General features: G+C 43.1%; 1 protein-coding gene across 2 annotated transcripts in view; it reads right to left on the bottom strand.

Moving 5' to 3' along the window:
- The window catches only part of tnfsf11 (TNF superfamily member 11), a 39139-nt gene extending 22020 nt beyond the window's left edge, over window positions 1-17119 (bottom strand). For both annotated transcript variants that reach the window (XM_048602831.1, XM_020536060.2), the window contains exon 1: window positions 17017-17119. In XM_048602831.1, coding sequence (XP_048458788.1) covers window positions 17017-17085 — 69 coding nt within the window. In that variant the 5' untranslated portion in view covers window positions 17086-17119. The remainder of the gene's footprint in view (window positions 1-17016) is intronic.
- Window positions 17120-20851: the final 3732 nt, after the last annotated feature.

Genomic DNA, 20851 nt, shown 5'->3' with positions numbered 1-20851 from the left:
GAAAAATTTGAAATCACTGAAGGAATAAATTCCTTGAAAATGAATGTAGAATTTTTAGCTTAAGGCTGCATGAGATCACACCTCCCAGATACCTACGAGGTGTGATCTCATGCAGCCTTAAGCTAGAAATTCCACATTCATTTTCAAGGAATTTATTCCTTCAGTGATTTCAAATTTTTCCTGGCCCCTAGTTAGTTCAGCTTTCCATTATTGACATCTTTAAAACCGTTCTCTTCCTTTGCAGCTTTCTCCTTCACCCTTAGGATCCCTACAAGTGTGGAAGCAGGCCATTCAGCACATCAAATCCCAACCTATCTCCAAACAGCATCCCAACCACACCCAGCACTGCCCACCCCCAACCACCCACCCAACCCTGCATTTCCCGTGGCTAACCCACCTAACCTGCACGTCTCTAGGCACTATGGGTAATTTAGCATGGCCAATCCACCTAAACCACACATCTTTGGACTGTGGGAGGGAACCGAAGCACCCAGAGGAAACCTGCTCAGACACGTGGAGAATGTGCAAACTCCACACAGACAGTCACCTGAGGCTGGGATCAAACCCAGGTCCCTGGCGCTGTGAGGCAGCAGTGCTAACCACTAAGCCACCGTGCTGCCCCAGATTGAAGAAGTTTGAAAGACAGAATCTCTGATTGGAGCAGCAGCCCCTCACATTTTCTGTCCATCTCATATACGGGGAAATCCTCTCTCTTATTGACTGCGGGGGCCCTGCTGCCTGAGACAGAATCTACCGACGGTATTGGACCCTGGTGATCAGCATCATTAGTCATCACTCTCCTGGGACCTGCTCCCATCGCATCCACACTAAACAGAAGCAAGTGGCTTGCAGACAGACTGAAATTTTATAAAATTTTGACATCCTACTCAAATTGGAATTACACCCAGAGTCTGCCTCTTTCAGTCTGTTATGGGAAGTTGATGCTTGTAAAGGTAGATGAATTGAGCGGCTAATATTGGGAATGGCTGAGGATGATGGTGTGGGGGTTACATTGCAAGGGGTTTAGAGGTGAGAACTTGTGATAAAACCTTTATGAATATGTCCCTGAATTTGAATTATTTAGCTGTCAGAGTGTATGTGAAACAATGTGCTAAAGAAGGTCAACACACCCATCTTTGATATAAAAAGTACCAACAAACCACAACTGCAAACCTACATTTACTGCAATATGCCCAGGCCAAATTGTTAATGGTCAAAGCCAAGAATAACAACCTCTATTGAGACTAAACGTAAATTAGGTGCAACCAATCACACTTGGTTGGGGGAGTCTAAAACCTCAACCAAAGCAGTAGAAACCACATTGAATTACTTTACAACGTCTCCCTGAAGTGTGATCCTATTACAACTAAGTACAAAAGCATTCACATTTGCCACAGTGCTACTTTCAGAATCACTTTCTTCTCCAATAGTCTGCACAGCTTTTTTATTTAAAGTGACTTTACTTCCTTTACTTGTATCAACTAGGTTTTGATGTGGGGACTTAGTGCTCATGCATTGCAAGGCGTGTTACTCCATAGTTGCTGGGGGTGTGCAGCCACTTGGTAAAAACAATTCTCATTTCAGCACAGAACGTTTGTAATCAAGAATGTTAACATGTTCCTATCACTGAATATATAATTATCCAGAGGGAGCTGGTCCTATGTGTGCACCAATGTAATAGTGCAGCATGTTACCAGCTGGTCAAATTCAAAGACAGTGTCTGCTTGGGATAGATTTCTTTACAGAGTGAAACATTACAGGTGAAGCATTACACATGACTCCACTCTGCTCGTGTCAGTAAGTGTCTCATTATATGAGTTGAAAAATGTGTTCCAGTAATCATTCAATGTTCCCTATCTATATAAACCAATTCAACTCGTATGATTAACTATTTCCCTTCTTTCTCTTAAAGTAAAAGTGAATGCTAAAGAGTCATAGAGATCGACAGCACAGATAAAGGCCCTTCAGCCCATCACATCCATGCCAGTCAGAAAGTTTTTCTGCACATCTCCCCAAAACCTTTTGCCCCTTGCCTTAAATCTATGCTCGAGAAATTGATTCTACCATCAACGGGAAAAGTTTTTTCCTGTCTACCCTATCTGTGCCCTTCATAATTTTATACATCTCAATCATGCCTCCTCTCAATCTACTCTGTTCTCAAGAAAACAACACCAGTCTGGCCAATTTCTATGCATAATAAAAACTCTCTAGCCCAGACAACATTCTGGTAAATTTCCTCGGCACCCACATCCCTCCTATAATGTGGATGTGATGCTATCACATCCTTTTTATAATAACCTGCTCATAAAAACCTACATGACTGAACCATAGAGCCCTAGCATAACCTCCCTTCTCTTCAATTCTATGCCTTGACTAATAAAGGCAAATATCTCACATGCCTTCTTAACCATTTTATCCATCTATCCTGATACCTTAAGGGACCAGTGTACCTAAACATCAGGTACCTCTTTGAGGAAGTGACAAATTTGATAGATGAGGGAAGGGCTGTAGATGTCATATACATATACAGGACTTCAGTAAGGTGTTTGATAAGGTTCCCCATGGTAGGCTGATGGAGAAAGTGAAGTCGCATGGGGTCCAGGGTGTACTAGCTAGATGGATAGAGAACTGGCTGGGCAACAGGAGACAGAGAGTTGTAGTGGAAGGGAGTTTCTCAAAATGGAGAAGTGTGACCAGTGGTGTTCCACAGGGATCCGTGTTGGGACCACTGTTGTTTGTGATATACATAACTGACCTGGAGGAAAGTATAGATGGTCTGATTAGCAAGTTTGCAGATGACACTAAGATTGGTGGAGTAGCAGATAGTGAAGGGGACTGTCAGAGAATGCAGCAGAATATAGATAGATTGGAGAGTTGGGCAGAGAAATGGCAGATGGAGTTCAATCCAGACAAATGCGAGGTGATGCATTTTGGAAGATCCAATTCAAGAGCGAACTATACGGTAAATGGAAAAGCCCTGGGGAAAATTGATGCGCAGCGAGATCTAGGTGTTCAGGTCCATTGTACCCTGAAGGTGACAATCAGGTCGATAGAGTGACCAAGAAGGCATATGATATGCTTTCATTCATTGGACGGGGTATTGAGTACAAGAGTTGGCAGGTCATGTTACAGTTGTATAGGACTTTGGTTCGACCACACTTGGAATACTGCGTACAGTTCTGGTCGCCACATTACCAAAAGGATGTGGATGCTTTGGAGAAGGTGCAGAGGAGGTTCACCAGGATGTTGCCTGGTATGGAGGGCGCTAGCTATGAAGAGAGGTTGAGTAGATTAGGATTATTCACATTAGAAAGATGGAGGTTAAGGGGGGAACCTGATTGAGGTCTACTAAATCATGAGAGGTATAGACAGGGTGGATAGCAAGAAGCTTTTTCCCCAGAGTGGGGGACTCAATTACTAGGGGTCATGATTTCAAGGTGAGAGGGGAAAAGTTTAAGGAAAGTTCCTTACGCAGAGGGTGGTGGGTGCCTGGAAGGCGTTACCAGCGGAGGTGGTAGAGGTGGGCACGATAGCGTCATTTAAGATGTATCTAGACAGATACATGAATGGGCAGGGAGCAGAGGGATACAGATCCTTGGAAAATAGGCGACAGGTTTAGATAGAGGATCTGGATCAGCGCAGGCTTGGAGGGCCAAAGGGCCTGTTCCTATGCTGTAATTTTCTTTGTTCTTTGTTCAAAGTCCCTCTACTTCTCAGATCTTCTCAGGGTTCTACCATTTACTATATATTTCCTTACCATGTTTGTCCTGCCCAAGTGCATCACATCACATTTATCCAGATTGAATTTCATTTGCCACTGATCAGCCCATCTGACTAGCCCATCTATATCCTCCTGTAATCTAAGGCTGTCCTCCTCACTATTTACCATCCCACCAATTTTTGGATCACCCGCAAGATCACTGATCAACTCACCACATTCAAGTCGAGTTCATTTATATAAACCACATACTACAAGGGGCCCAAAACTAAACCCTGTGTGGTCCCACTTAACACAGACGTCCAGTCACAAGAACACTCCTCAACCATCACTCTCTGCTTCCTGCCACTCAGCCAATTGAGGATCCGATTTGTCAATTTTCCCTGGATACCATGGGCTCTTACCTTTGCTATCAGTCCACCCCATGCAGAATCCAATCAAATGTCTTGCTAAAGTCAAAGTAGCTACATCAAAAGCATTGCCCTCATCTACACATCTGGTCACCTCTCCAAAAAATTCAATCAAGTTGGTCAAACATGACCTCCCTTTAACAAAACCATGCTGACTGTTCCTGATTAATCCCTGCCTCTCTACAAATGCAGATCAATTCTGTCCCTCGGAATTGCTCCCAATAGTTTCCCCACCACTGAGATTAGACTGACTGACCTTTAGTTTACTGGTTTATCCCTTGCTACCATCAAGGGATCATGAACAGACAGGTTGTTTAATTGCTACAGAAACACCATGCCATATCAAGATTGGGAAGGAAGCAATTCCCTAGTCTACCTCAGTTAGTACAGGATTGAAATCGTACTGTTGCCATTATTCTGCACCATGCTCTGACTGTCTGAGCTAACCGTTGCCATGTTCCCTCACTCTGTACAAAGAGTTACATTAGATGGAGGAGTCCCACGCATTTCTAGATACAAGCACTTCTTCTTGTGAAGCAATTAGATAACTGATATCTTGAATCAATTCATTCAATCTTGGAAATGTCCTTTCTCTGCACCATTTACTTCAATCAAGAAGGTAAATCTGTAACCTTTTCTCACTTTCCTTTCTTTGTAGAATATACATCACAAGGAATGATAATCAGGGCGTTCATGAGATCACATCTTGAATGCAGTGCATAGTTATGATCTCCTTATTGAAGGAAGGATGTAAATATATTGGATGCAGTTCAAAGGAGGTTTACTAGAGTGATAACTGGAATGAGCGGGCTGTCTAATTAGGAAAGGTTGGTCAAGCTAGGTTTGTTCCACTGGGGTTTAGAAGACTGAGGGGTGATTTGATGGAACAGTATAAGATTCTGAATGGTCCTGACTAGGTGGATTAAAAAAGGATGATTCCTCTTGTCAGTCAGCCCAGAACTAAGGGATACTGTTTCAAAATTAGTTATTAGTGATGCCTCTTATGTCAATCTTCCTGATGAAAATAGTTGGTTTCATAATATTTTTAGTTGGTGAAAACGGTAAAAAAAAAGTTGCCCTTTGAGGACAGAGATGAGGAGTTTTTTTCTCTCAGAGGGTTGTGCAACTTTGAAACTCTCATCCCCAGAGGCTGTGGAGATGGGGTCATCAAATATTTTTAAGGCAAAGGTAGATGGATTCTTGTTAGGCAAGATGATAAAAGGTTATCAGAGATCGACAGTGGTTCACTAATGTCCTTTAGAGAAGGAAAATGCCATCCTTACCTCATCTGGACTACATGTGACTCCAGACCCACAGCAATGTGGTTGACTCTTAACTGCCTTTTGGGCAATTAGGGATGGTCAATAAATGCTGGCCTAGCCAGCAATGCCCTCATTACGTGAATGAATTTTTAAAAAATGGAATATGGAATTTGAAACACAGACAGAACAGCCATGATCAATCAAAAATATCATGAAATCAGCTATACTCATCTGGAAAACTGGTATGAAAGAAGTCACTAATTCCATGATTTTTAGATCACCCAAGGATGAAAACCTAAGCTCACATTTCTAATTTCACATATTTAATTTTTTCTAATGCTTTAATTTTAAAACATCCTCGACTGCAAAATGTTTCATGGCCTCACTTAACGCCAACATATCAAAACTTAATAGGGTCTTGTCTGAATGCAGGACATGTTCAACGGACCAATCACAATTGCTCACTTTCCTCTTTAGATATGACTCACCTTTCTGCGATTAACTGGGATGGGATTAACGTTCTCCAAATAGGATCACTAATTCATAGTTAAACCACACCATTCTGCTCGACATATACTCCAAAGCCACTTAAACCTAGCCCCAATCTGAAATTCAACTTTCACCTGAAAAATTCAACATCCTCCCTATCCCATGACTGCCCTGTTCTGTAACCACTGTGTCTGGTATTCACCTTGCCCCATGACCATCCTGCCCTATGACAGCCCTGTTCTGTGATAATCTACTCCTGCCTCTTTTTCGTTTGTGTACCGTAAAGGGGCATTGTTAGAATTAATGGGGTTCTGTTTTACTGTGTGTCGCAAAAATGTTTAAACTTGTTATATGGAAGTAGTTTGGTTTGTTATATTTTATCTTAATTTCATTCGCTTATTAAACATTTTTTATCATCAAAATCAAATCTTCATCATTGCATTTTTTTTTGTTTCAGTGGAGGACAACATTGATGCAGCGAAAAAGATCTATCAAGCCAAGTTTCAGTTTGAGAACTGACTTGTCCAGTAACAACATCAGCTGGAATTTTACCATACATCAAACAGCATAAGCAGCAAGTGATAAGGACAAAGTAATTCTACTATCAATGGATCAGATCAAAACTCTGCAGTCCTGCCACATCTAGTCATGACTTGGTGGTGGACAATTAAACAGCTCACTAGAGGAGGCAGCTCCACAAATATTCCCATCCTCAATGATGGAAGAGCTGAATTCCAGACGTGAGAGGAGAGTGACTGCCCTTGACATCAAAACTATATTTGACAGAGTGCGGAATGGAATCCTAGAAAAACTGGAGTAAACAGGAATTGGGGGAGATCTGTCCATTTGTTCACAGCATAAAGGGAGATTCTTTTGGTTGTTGGAGGTCAGTCATCTCAGGTCTAGGATATCTGTGCGGGTGCTCCTCAGGATAATGTCCTAGGTCCAGCCATCATTGGCTACTTCATTAATAAGGCTATAAGAATCCGGAGTGGGGACATTCATTGATGATTGCACAATATTCAACACCTTTTGCAACTTCTCAGATATTGGAGCAGTGCGTGTCCAAATGCAGCAAGACCTGGACAATATCTAGTTTTGGGTTGACAAGTGGAAAGTATCATTTGCGGCACATAAGTGCCAGGCAATGAGCATCTCCAGCAATAGAGTAAGTTACATATCTTCCCTTGACATTCAGGGCCCTTACCAGCACTGTATACCCCACTACCAACATTCTGCAGGTTGCAGTTGACAGACCAGCCAAATCAATACTGTAGTTCCAAGAGTATCAGAGGCTAGGAATCCTGCAGTGAGTAACTCATCTCCTGATTCCCCAAAGCCTGTCCAACGTCTACAAGGCTCAAGACAAGAATATGATGGAATACCCCCCAATTGCCCAGACCTTGATATCATCCAGGGTGAAGTGACTGCTTGATCAGAACCCCATCTACAATCTTCAACATCCACTCCCTCCAATGCTCAGAACAGCAGTGTGTACTATCTACAAGATGCATTGCAGAAATTGACCAAATTCCTTAGACAGCACCTTCCAAATCCATGACCATTTCTACCCTGAAAATCAAGGGCAGCAGATACAGGGGAACAGTACACCTGCGAGTTCCCTCTATGCTGACTTGGAAATACATCACCGTTCCTTCAGCATCACTGGGTTAAATCCTGGCACTCCCTCTTTAAGAGTATTGGGGTCTACATGCACCGAATGGACTGCGGTAGTTCAAAGAGGCAGCTTATCATCACTTTCTCAAGGATAACTAGGAATGGGCACCCTCAACTCACAAATATATGAAGAGAAAAAAGGCTCACCTGTGAACAGCCTCCAGTACATCAGTCTGTTATACTTTTCCATCACAAAAATTTAACAAACATGTGGTGATCCACTCCACTGGTTTAATCACTAGTGTAGACAAATAGGGTTGAGACAATACCAGTTCCCTGTGCACTTCAACATTTCAAGCCACACCACACTACAGTCATAGAGATATACAGCACAAAACAGACCCTCCGGTCCAACTCGTCCATGTCGAGCAGATATCCTAGATAAATCTAGTCCCATTTGCCAACATTTGGCCCGTATCCCTCTAAACCCTCCCTATTCATGTACCCATCCAGATGCCTTTTAAATGTTGTAATTGTACCAGCCTCCACTAATTCCTCTGGCAGCACATTCCATGCATGCACGAAAAGTTGCCCCTCAGGTTCCTTTTAAATTTTTCCCCTCTCACCTTAAACCTATCTAGCCCTCTAGTTTTAGACTCGCCCACCCTGGGGAAAAGACCTTGTCAATTTACCCTATCCATGCCCCTCATGATTTTATAAACCTCTATAAGGTCACCCCTCAGACTCTGACATTCCAGGGAGAGTAGCCCTGTCTATTCAGCCTGTCCGTATGGCTCAGACCCTCCAACCCTGGCAACATCCATGTAAATCTTTTCTGAACCCTTTCAAGTTTCACAATATCCTTCCTATAGCAGGGAGACTAGAATTGCACGCAGTACAGTCGGTTCTGATATAACGCGATAGTTCCATTCTCATGCAATCTAGCATTATAAGAAAATTACATAATAACCGTGACATTTAAAGTAAAAACCGAAAGAACTGTGGATGCTGTAAATCAGGAACAAAAACAGAAGTTGCTGGAAATGCTCAGCAGGTCTGGCAGCAAATCAGAATTCTGGAGGAAGGGTCACTGGACCCAAAACGTTAACTCAGGTTTTTCTTCACAGATGCTACCAGACCTGCTGAGCTTTTCCAGCAACCTCTGTTTTTGTTCCGATTTAATATCCTTCATTTGGACCAAGTTTCACGGGCAGAGATTGTACACCGAGACAGATGTTCAGAGGTGATCTACGAGCCACAGTCTGCTCATGGTGCTGTGAAGCAGAGCTTTATTGCGAACATTCAACACTTAAGAATCGATTACACTCCCAACTTTCGAAATCCAAAGTAGGACAAAGGGGATCGTTGCAATGCAACTACACTGACAAATGGCAGTAGTTGACAACCAGCCTCAGTTTTGTAGATTTGGCATTTATCCCTTTGCAGAGAAACATCCAATACACTCAGCTGTCTTCCCTGACTCACAATCATTAAAACATGTTTAGCAACCCAGTGCCAACTCATGCCAAAAAAAACTGTCCAGAAACTGAAATAAATGTTTTAAACATCCTAATGTGCAAAACACATTAAACCTTATTCAGGACCCAAAACGATTGTATGGCACAGAAATCAGAATGCAGGGCAGCTAAGCCAGGTCGCTGAGGTAGGTTGTAGTCTACTCAGTCTCTATGCCTATTTCTGCTCATAAACAAACCCACTGATTCTGGGTATCGCATACCTCTACACCGACACCCCCAACATGCATGGACAAGCATCTTATAAAGCTGTGCAAATGAAGAAAAGAAATCATGTGATGCATTTTTTTTTTGGCGTCTAAGAGAGTGGGTGGGAAAGGGGGCCCGAAATAGAAGCTCAGCAGTGATTGTGTTGAATAGTGCAACCAGTAGCCAGGGAAAGTGTTGGCCCAATCAAGGACAAAGGAGGGAATCTATGTGTGGAGCCAGAAGAGGTAAGTGAGGTCCTGAACAAATACTTTGTGTTGGTATTCAACAAAGAAAAGGAATGATGGAAGATGATCTCAGGGAAGGGGTTGTCGAGTTTCCAAGCCAAATTGCAATTAAAAATGAAGAGGTGTTGTGCATTTTAAGAAATATTAAGTCCCTGGGTCCTGATGGGATCTATCCCAGAGTATTGAGGGAGGCAAGAGAACAAATTGCTGGTGCATTGACAGACATCTTTGTATCTTTTTGGCCACAGGTGAGGTCCCAGAGGACTGGAGAATAGCTAGTGTTGTCCCACTGTATAAAAAGGATAACAGGGATAATCCTGGAAATTACAGGCCTATGAGTCTCACTTCAGTGATAGGGAAATTATTGGAAAAGATTCTCAGGAACAAGATCTACACGTATTTGGAAGCAAATGGACTTATTAGTGATAGCATGGTTTTGTACAGGGGAGGTCTTGCCTCGCTAACTCAATCAAGTTTTTTGAGGAGGTGATGAGGATGATTGATGAGGGAAAAGTAGTTGATGTTGTCTACATGGGCTATAGAAAAGCCTTTGACAAGGTCCCTCATGGCAGACTGGTACAAAAGGTGAAGTCACATGGTATCAGAGGTGAGCTGGCAAGGTGGATACAGAACTGGCTCAGTCATAGGAGACAGAGGGTAGTGGTGGAAGGATGCTTTTTGTAATGGAGGGTTGTGACTAATGGTGTTGGAATGAAATCAGTGCTGGGACCTCTGCTGTTCATGGTCTATATAAATGATCTGGAGGAAAACATAGCCGGTCTAATTAGTAAGTTAGTGGACAATACAATGATTGATGGAGTTGCAGATAGTGAGGAGGATTGTCAGAGATTACAGCAGGATATAGTTCAGCTGGAGGCATGGGCAGAAAAATGGCAGATGGAGTTTAATCCAGCCAAATGTGAGTTGATGTATTTTGTAAGGTCAAGTATAGGTGGAACTTCTACAGTGAACAGCAGAACCTTTAGGAGTCTCGATATGCAGGGAAACCTGGGTGTGCAGGTCCACAGATCACAAAGGTAACAGTACAGGTAGATAAGGTAGTAAAAAAGGCTTATGGCATGTTTGCCTTCATTGGAAGGGTATTAAGTATAAGGATAAACCTTATTCATTCATGGGATGAGGGCATTGCTGGCTAGACAGCATTTGTTGCCCATCCCTAATTGCCCAGAGGGCAGTTAAGAGTCAACCACATTGCTGTGGATCTGGGGTCACATGTAGGCCAGACCAGGTAAGGATGACAGTTTCCTTCCCTAAAGGATATTGGTGAACTAGATGGGTTTTTCCAACAATTGACAATGGATTCATGGTCATCATTAGACTCTTAATTCCAGATATTTATTGAATTCAAATTCCGCAGTCTACCTTGGCAGGATTTGATACTGAGTCCCCAGAACGTTATCTGGGTCTCTGGATTAACAGTCCAGCAATAATACCATGAGGCCATCGCCTCCTCTATAAAACAAGTTATGCTGCAGCTTTATAGAACTTTAGTTCGGCCACACTTGGAATATTGCTTACAGTTCTGGTCACCACACTACTACAAGGATGTGAATGCTTTGGAGAGGGTACAGAAAAGGTTTACCACGATGTTGCCTGGTATGGGGGATTTTAGCTATGAAGAAAGGTTGGATAGACTGGGTTTGTTTTCACTAGAATGCAGTAAGTTGACAGAAATTTATAAGTTTGTGAATGGCACAGATAGAGTGCAAAGTATGAGGCATTTTCCCAGGTGGAGGGGTCAATTACTAGGGGACACAGGTCCAAGGTGCGAGGGGAGAAGTTTAAAAGAAATGTGCGAGGCAGGTTTTGCACACAAAGGGGGGTGAGTGCCTGGAATGTATCACTAGTGGAAGCAGACACAATAACAACATTCAAGAAGAACCTGAACGAATACATGAATAGGAAGTGAATAGAGGGATATGGATCCTGTAAGTGAAGACAGTTTTAGTATGGAAGGGTAAAATGTGGCGGCACAGACTCAGAGGGCCGAAGGGCCTACTCCTGTGCCATATTGTTCTTTGCTCTTTGTTCAAGGGGCCGAATAGTTTGCACCACTTCTGTTTCTCAGGTTCTTGTGAAATCCCACCTATTGAAAAGTTACATAATTTTCTCAGGGAGTTATCAGTGAATGAACAAAGATTTATAAAATACAAATAAACAACAAAGCTGAAATGAAACCCGAGCACCTTATCATGATTGGTGCACTGTCAGGGGCCCCAGCCTTCCAACTCCAGCTCCTGTTAATCATCTCAGTCAACTGAAAAGATCCGGTTACGTTTCTTAAAAAGAGCAGGCAGCTCTCTGTGTCCTGGCCAATATTTATCCCATCATCAGCAGGAGCAAAGCGATTGCTTTGGCCACTCATCTCAGCATTGGTTTTGGAACCTCATTGTGAATAAACCACTGGCTGTAATTCCCAACAATTTCAGCCGTCAAGTCCTTTGGGATCTCCTGAGGTCATGAAATCAATGTATCACTATATCAATTCTTTTGAAACAATAACCAGAACGCTATACACAAAAGGAATAGATGGACCTGTTCGGCAATTGGTTCATGTTTTAAAGAAGTAATCCGACCCAAATGACCATTAGTTAGTTTTCCACATATCTACCACTAAAATATTAGGGTCGTTTAAAGGTGGCTCCTGCTACTGCTATCCACCAGAGTGTTTTACCTGATGTAATAATGTTCATGATAATTCGCTTAAAATAAGAAACAGAGCTTGGTATTGAAGAAATCAACAACCATTTATTACAATGTACAAACATTACATTCCCAGATACATAATTGTGGGGGTAATATTAAGATATCAGGATACAACACAGGACCAAGCTTTCAGTAACATGACATGCTTCAAGTGATCTGAGGGAAGATAGCGTCCTTTATACCCTCAGGTCACATGCTAGGATGCGGTGATGATGTCATCAGCATGTCCGTTAAAGGTATACTGACTGTATGACATATCACAAGTGTTCGCAAAGTTGTTTACTCTTCTGATTGGATCTGAGATTGATTTTTGTGGATTACCTTTCAGAAACTGCATGTCTATGGATGTTGTTTATATGGACTTGCAGAAGGCATTTAATAAAGTTCTGCAGAAGAGACTGTTAGCTAATTGAGGTCAAATATCTGGCATAGCTTGAAAATTGGTCATGTCTAGGCAACAGAAAGTAGGTACTCAAATTGGCAGGATGTGACCAGTGGTGTCCCCAAAGGATATGTGTCAGGGCCTCAATTATTCACATTATTTATCGACAACTTGGACAATGGCATAGAAAGTCATTTTTTAAAAACTTGCCAATGATGCAAAGTTAGGCAGTATTATAGACAGCGCAGATGATAGCCTTAAATATAAATATTGACAGTCAAGGTGAATGGGCAAAACTGTGGTGGATACAGTTCAATGTTAGCAAGTGTCAGGTCATCCATTTTGGGCTGGAAAAGGATAGATCAGGGTACTTTCTCAATGGTATGAAGTTAATATAGAAGATGCCCAAAGGGTGTTCAAGTGCATAGATCTTTAAAATGTCACAGATATGTGCAAGAAATGATCAAGCAAGCTAAAGGACTGCTGGCCTTTATATGCAGAGAACTGGAGTATAAAGATGCAGAAATTAGGCTGTAGTTATACAAAATCCTGGCTAGACTGCACTTGGAGCACTGAGAGCTGATTTGGGCATCACACCTTAGGAATGGTACATTGGCCTTGGAGGGAGTACAACATAGATCTACAAGAATGATACCTGGACATTGGGGTTATGTTATGAAGAGAGATTATACAGGTTAGGTTTGTTTTCGCCAGAATTTAGAAGGTTACGGGGTGACCTGTTTGAAGCCTTCAAGATAATAACAGGAAAAGACAGGGTTGATAAACTATTTTCCACCGGTTAGGGATTCTAGAATTCGGGGGCGTAGTCTGAGAATTCAGGCCAAGCCATTCGGGAGAGATGTTAGGAAGCACTTCGACATGCAAAACGTGGTAGAGGTTTGGAACTCTCTTCCACAAATGCCAGTGGATACTGGATCAGTTTTAATTTTAAAACTAAGACAATTTTTTTTTTTGTTAAACAAGGGTGTTAAGGGCTTTGGCCAAAGGCAGGTATGTAGAGTTTGGCCACAGATCATCCATGATCTCACTGAATGGTAGGACAAACTCAAGGGGCTGAATAGCCTACTCCTGTTCCCAGCTTACTCAAGATAGTAGTGATTCATGAACTTGAACAGGGTTGACACAGGTACATGAAAAGGTGATCCTCCCACTAATCTAAAAGTAAAATAAGTGATATTTCCCTTACTGAGGCACAGTGGGGGAACAACTCCTGAATAAGTGCCTGAAATTTCTTTCCATTTGCAGTTGCTGCTGTGTTGTAGGCAAGCATTGTTGCCAATTTGAATGCAGAAAGATCTTTGAAACAGCAAATGAAGTAACAGTAGCACAGTGGCTAGCACTACTGCCTCACAACACCAGGGACCCAGATTTGATTCCATCCTTGGGTGACTGTGTGGAGTGTATATGTACATGAGTTTCCTCTGGGTGCTCCAGTTTCCTCCCACAATCCAAAGATGTGTAGGTCAGCTGGATTGGCCATGCTAAATTGCCCGTAGTGTCTGGGGATGTACAGGTTAAGTGGATTAGCCGTGGAAAATGAAGGGTTGTGGGGGAGGTGGGTCTGGGTGGGGTGCTCTTCAGAGGGTTGGTATGGACCAAATGGCCTGCTTCCATACAGTAGGGATTTTACGATTCTAATGAATAGTCAATCTATTTTCAGAGCTGTTAGTTGGACATTGGCCAACTCACTGCTCTTCCTCAGATCCTTCCACATCCATCTCAAACTTGGCAGAAACATTTCTCGTTATTCATCAGCCAGCATTTATTGCTTATTTCTAACTGTCCTTGAGCTGAGTGGCTTGCTTTGCCATTCCTGAGGACAGTTAAAAGCTAACCACATTGCTGTGAGTCTGGAGTCAGACATAGGTCATACCAGGTAAGGATGGGAGATTTCCTTTCTTAAAGGACATTAGTGAACCAGATGGTTTCTTTTATATGAATCAATGATCATTGTTATGGCCACCATTACAAATGTACAGTAGCTTTCAATTCCAGATTTATTAAATGAATTTCAATTCTACTAGCTGCCAGGGTGGAATTTGAACCCGTGTCCCCTGATCAATAATCTATGCTTCTGGGTTAGTTGTCCAATAACATTACCACAAATGCCATCTTCTCTGCTCATTTCTTGATTTAGGCACTTACAAACACCTCTGATGATGATAAAACAAGGAACTGCGGATGCTGAAAATCTGAAATGAAAACAGAAATGGCTGGAGAAACTCAGCAGGTCAGGCAGCATCTATGGAGGGAAAGCAGAATTAGAATGTTGAATCCTGTGCCCCTGCCTCAGAGACCCTTTCTCCCTATACCAAAAGTAACAAACAGAGCATGGCACATCTTTGTCAGCCAGATGTCTGGAAATATATATTCACTTGCACATGATTCTGAAACAAGGTGGAACATCATAAAGTTAATGCCTGCAGCAATGCACCTGAATCTAGCCAAGCCCAGACTTTTTCAGTACAATTTGACTGAGTCAACTGCCAACATCTTACTCCTGCCCTCAAGGTGCTGTGTGCGTTTAACTGGTTGAAAACGTGCCATGTACAAGCATAGTGCACCACTTCACACTACTGTTATTATCTGGACAACACTTCTCTCAGAGTCAGTTGAGAAGAACCCCAGACCTTGGAGCACTGGATCAGTGCCCAGGAACAGACAGCACTACATGGCCAAGCCTGCCCACTCAGTGCCCAGGAGCATTTGGTCCCATCTGGTTCAGACTGAACCAAAAATAGAGGGCTGAGTTACCAGGGGTGTCATCTAGATGATAACAAGACTCAAAGAACTATAATCCTTAGAGTTCCAACAGGAGTACAGAGGTGTTTCTACTCTGGTCTTTCATGAGACCCATTTACACCTTCTTCATTTTATCATTTCACATAAACTTCCAACACAACCATCCAATAATAGCAAGAGCCAACATCTCCAACAAGTGCCTTCACCTGTTGATCAGATGGGCCAATGAGCTGAGGAGTGGCAGATGGAGTTTAGATAAATAATTTTGGTAAGGCAAATCGGGGCAGGACTTATACACTTAATGGTAAGGTCGTGGGGAGTGTTGCTGAACAAAGAGACCTTGGAAGTGGAGTCCCGGGTTCCTCTGATGCTGCTTGGCCTGCTGTGTTAATCCAGCTCTACACCTTGTTATCCCAGGTAGACAGGATAGTGAAGAAGGCATTTCGTAGGCTTGTCTTTATTGGTCAGTACAATGAGTATAGGACTTGGGAGATCATGTTCTGGCTTTACAGGACATTGGTTAGGCCACTTTTGGAATACTGCATTCTATTCTGGTCTCCCTGCTACAGGAAAGATGTTGTTAAACTTGAAAGGGTTCAGAAAAGTTTTACAAGGATGTTGCCAGGGTCGGAGGGTTTGAGTTATAGGGAGAGGCTGAAAAGGCTGGGGCTGCTTTTCCTGGAGTTTTGGAGGCTGAAGGGTGATCTTTCAGAGGTTTATATAATCATGAGGGCCACGGACAGAGTGAATAGTTAAGATCTTTTCCCCAGGCTGGAGGGCATAGGTTTAAGGTGAGAGGGAAAAGATTTAAAAGGGACCTAAGGGGCAACTTTTTCACACAGAGGGTGGTGTGTGTATGGAACAAACTGCGAGAGGAACTGGTAGAGGTTGGTACAAATACAACATTCAAAAGGCACCTGGATGGTATATGAATGGGAAAGGTTTAGATGGATATGGGCCAAATTCTGGCAAATGGGACGAGATTTATTTGGGATATCTGGTTGGCATGGACGAGTTGGACTGGAGGGTCTGTTTCCATGCTGTACTTCTCTGTGACTATATGACTACACTCTACTCCTTTGTCAACTACTACCCCTGCTATACATGGCCAAAAGAAAAGGTTTGAATTGATATAGCACCTGTCATGACCCAAGGATGTCCCAAAGCATTCTGTGGTGTTCACTTTGGAAGTGTAATCACTGCTGTAATGTAGAGAATGAGGCTGCCAATTTGTGCACAGCATGATGCCATAAACAGAACTGTGATAATGAGGAGGTAATCCACTTTGGTGAATTTAATGCAGAACCAAATGCTGCCCAGGGCTTCTTTGCTCTTTTCCAACATCTTTCACATCCACCTGAGAGAGCAGAGGGAGCCTCCAACAAGACAAGACCTCCAACAGTGCAGCCCTCTGTCAGGACTGTACGGGTTGTGTCAGACTGTTATGTTCCTGTCCCTGGAGTAGGATGTGATCCCACAAGCATTCTGGTTTCAGGGTGGTGCCCTGCACGGAGTCACAGCCAAGTGACTGTACAAACTGCTTGCTGGAAACAGACGGTCTCTTCCTGACCGAAACAATGAGCAGGTCAATGTTCCCGAGGTTAGAAGCTCACACCATTAAACCAACAACACAACAAAACTTGGGAGCACCAGTGCAACGAGGGGTCTCCCCTTCTCACCTTGTTAACACGTTGCTTCAGATCTTTCAGTAGCTGCAGACAAGGGTCAGAGATCTTCTGGATTCGCATGTCAGACAGGTCGGGGATACTTTTGTTAAAACTGGAGAGCAGACTGAGACAGTGTAAGAATTCCTCAACCATCCCACTGTCAGCTTTCTGTAAATACAGCAGATAGCATTAACCAGCAATGGATTGGAGCTGCCATAGCCCATTGAAAATTTCATTTTCGTAGGCAGTAATGAACAGTTTGAAAGATGTTCACAGTAGGAAAAATATCCAAGTAGAAATAGCAACATTGCTTGCAGTGAGTTCAAGGATAGAATTGGTTGGATTTTCAAGAGATTGGCAAACTCACACAGACAGCCACTCATGCTCTATGTTACAAGAGAAATTAACTCTGCACTTCTAAGATGAGATTCTGCTCAGGTCGCAGAAACGCAGAGTCGCACTTCCAGTCTGACAGTAGCACGGGCTATATTCTGAAATGTAGAGGTTCAGACAGTCACTTTGGCAGCTGCTGACAAACAGCAAAGACATTAGGTAAGTGTGAGCTTTGAGAGTGATGGCAGGGTAGGGTGCGATAAGTAGGATGCCAGCTGGGTAGGTTCCAACAGGGGGTTGGGGATGTTGGTCAGGGTTCAGCAGTGGAAAGTGGGGAGTCAGTTCCCAGGAGGGTGGAGGGGGTATGGTCTGGGCAGGTCCAGCAGGAGTAAATGGAGTTGAATCCTGGGGTCGGTTGTCAGATCAGGATCTTGGGGTCATAAGGGGTGTGGGAGAAGTGTACTTGGCTTAAGTGTGGGATCTGTTGAGTAGTTATTCAGGAGTTAGAACTTAATAGTCTAGCTTTTCCCAATTAAATATTTACTAAATTTCATCGGAATCCTCCGAATTTTCCAACTTAAATGGAGACTTTCCAAGGGTTCCAGGCAGAGACAAATTGCCCACAGGAGAATTCAACTTCCTGGGCAATTCTGTTGGAGTCTGCCATGTTGCGGTTCCCACAGGATCCTCATTTGCACTGCCCACCTATGTTAGAATAATGACTGTCCGGCTATCAAAAAAATCCAGGTCAATATTTTATCAATTGTGCACAATGAGAAAGTATGATGGAAATCAAGTGTGCAGGATGTGCCACATACATGACTTCTACTTTTTATGCAATTGTGGCAATTCCAGTAGACGTGTAGTACAGAAATAAATAATGGCTAAAATAAATTCACAGTATTCCTACAATGACAGAATTTACCAAGACCTGTTGCTTATATGAGGACTCTGCAAAACAAAGGTGCGCTTGCCTCAATCACTCTCGGTGGACTCTGAAATTGGGTTTGCAAGGAAAGGCCTAGAAAAAAAGACTTACGGAGATACTAGATGTTCACAGCCAGATTATCTACTTCTTGCTCATTTCCTACATTCCAGTCAGGAATTTACGAAATGAGTGATGAAGATTATCTTGTCTCTAATACCAAAGGCCTGATATTTTTCAAAAATATTCCCTCCTGTCGCACTTAGTAACCTTATCCTTTCTTTCATGTGCCAATGAAAACCACACTTTTTCACAGAATTCCTACAGTGTGTAACCAGGTCATTCGGCTCAACAAGTCCACACCAACCCTCTGAAGAGTATCCCACCAAAACCCAACCGCCTACCCTATCCTATCCTATCCCATCCCACCCCTGCATTTCCTGTGGTTGACCCACCTAACCTACACATCCTTGGACACTATGGGCATTTTAGCATGGCCAATCCACTCAACCTGCACATCTTTGGGCTGTAAGAGGATACCCACACAGACACAGGGAAGATGTGCAAATTCCATACAGTCAACTGAGACTGGACTCGAACCTGGGCCCCTGGCACTGTGGGGCAGCAGTGCTAACCACTGAGCTACCATGCTGCCCCTACTTTCTTTCATAATATTGCACAACTTACGGTTATTTTCCCTTTTAGTCCTTCTCGTCTGCTTCTCCTCACAAACAGAAACACTGACCACCAGACAGGATGTTGATCGAAGAACCTGTGTCCCCACTCCGGAGGCTCCACAAATATCCCCATCCTTCGCCCGATGAAGGAGCAGTGCTCTAAAAATTTGTGATTTCAAAAAAACCTGGACTATAACCTGGTGTTGTGTGACTATATCCTCAATTATGGAAGACCCCAGAAAATCAGCGCAAAAGATAAGGCTAAAGCATTCACAACAATCTTCAGCCACAAGTGCCAAGTGGATGATCCATCTTGGCTTTCTCCAGTGGTCCCCAGCATCACAGGTGCCAGTCTTCAACCAATTCAATTCAATCCACGTGAGATCAAGCAACAGTTGGAGACTCTGGACACTGCAAAGGCTATGGATGTTGACAACATTCCGTCAACATTTATGAAAACTTGTGCTCCAGGACTTGCCGTTTCCCCTAGCCAAGGTGTTCCAGAAGTTCAGTATGTTGGGTTCAGAAAAAGCAGGACAAATCCAAGCCAGCCAATTATCACCCCATCAATCTACACTCAATCATCAGTAAAGTGATGGAAGGTGTTGTCAACATTGCTATCAAACAGCTACTGCTCATCAATAACCTGCTCACTGAGGTCCAGTTTGGGTTCCACCAGGGTCACTCAGCTCCTGACCTCATTACAGCTTTGGTTCAAACATGAACAAAAGAACTGAATTCCAGAGATGAGGTGAGAGTGACTAATGCCACATTGACTTAGTGTAGTGTCAAGGAGCCCTAGCAAAACTGGGGGTTACCAGTGACAAGGAACTGAGCATTTTCTGGTCAGAAGTCAGGAATCCTGCAGCAAGTAACTAACCTCTTGACTCCCCAAAGCCTATCATCTACAAGGCAAAAGTTGGGAGTGTTATGAAATACTCCCCACTTGCCTGAATGAGTGCAGCTCTAATGACACTCAAGAAGCTTGACACCATCCAAGACAAAACAGCCTGCTCAGTCGCAGCAGTGTTTACCATCTACAAGACGCACTGCAGAAATTCATGAAGACTCTTTAGACAACACCTTTCAAACACATGACCACTATCATCTAGAAAGACAAGGGCAGCAGATATAGAGGAACACCACCACCTGCAAGTTCTCCTCGAAGCCATTCGCCATCCTGAATTAGAAATATGTTGTTGTCCCTTTAGTGTCAGAGTCAAAATTCTGCAACTCCCTCTGTAATAGCATGTGGGAATGCCTACGCCAAGTGGACTGCAGCAGTTCAAGAAAGCAACTCACCACCATCTTCCCAAATGTGCCCAAGAATGGACAATAAATGCTGGCTGAGCCAGTAACGCCCACATCCCATGTATGAACAAAATCAGCTTGCCTCCATTGGTCACAGCACTGAGTATAGGAGTTGGGACATCACGTTGTGGCTACATAAGACTTTGGTGAGGCCACTTTTGAAGTACTGTGTACAAGTCTGGTCATCCTGTTATAGGAAGAATGTTACTAAACGGGAGAGGGTGCAGAAAAGATTCACAATGATATCGCTGGGACTGGAGGGTTTGAGTTATAAGGAGAGGCTGGATAGGCTGGGACTTTTCTCCCTGGAGCATAGAAGGTTGAGGGGTGTCCTTATAGAGGTTTATAAAATCATGAGAGGGATAGATAAAGTGAATAGCCAAGGTTTTTTTTCCCAGGTTAGGGGAGTAGAAAACCAGAGGGCATAGGTTTAGGGTCAGAGGGGAAAGATTTAAAAGGGAACAGAGGGGCAACATTTTCACACAGAGGGTGATGCATATATGAAATAAACTGTCAGAAAAAATGGTAAAGTTGAGTACAATTACAAAATTTAAAAATCATTTGGACAGGTACATGAATAGGAAAGATTTAAAGAGCTATG

This window comes from Rhincodon typus, chromosome 11, assembly GCF_021869965.1.
Source record: "Rhincodon typus isolate 14 chromosome 11, sRhiTyp1.1, whole genome shotgun sequence".
NCBI classification, from domain to species: domain Eukaryota; kingdom Metazoa; phylum Chordata; class Chondrichthyes; order Orectolobiformes; family Rhincodontidae; genus Rhincodon; species Rhincodon typus.
Note: the sequence above shows the minus strand (reverse complement) of the source record. Positions and strands in the feature narration are given on the sequence as shown.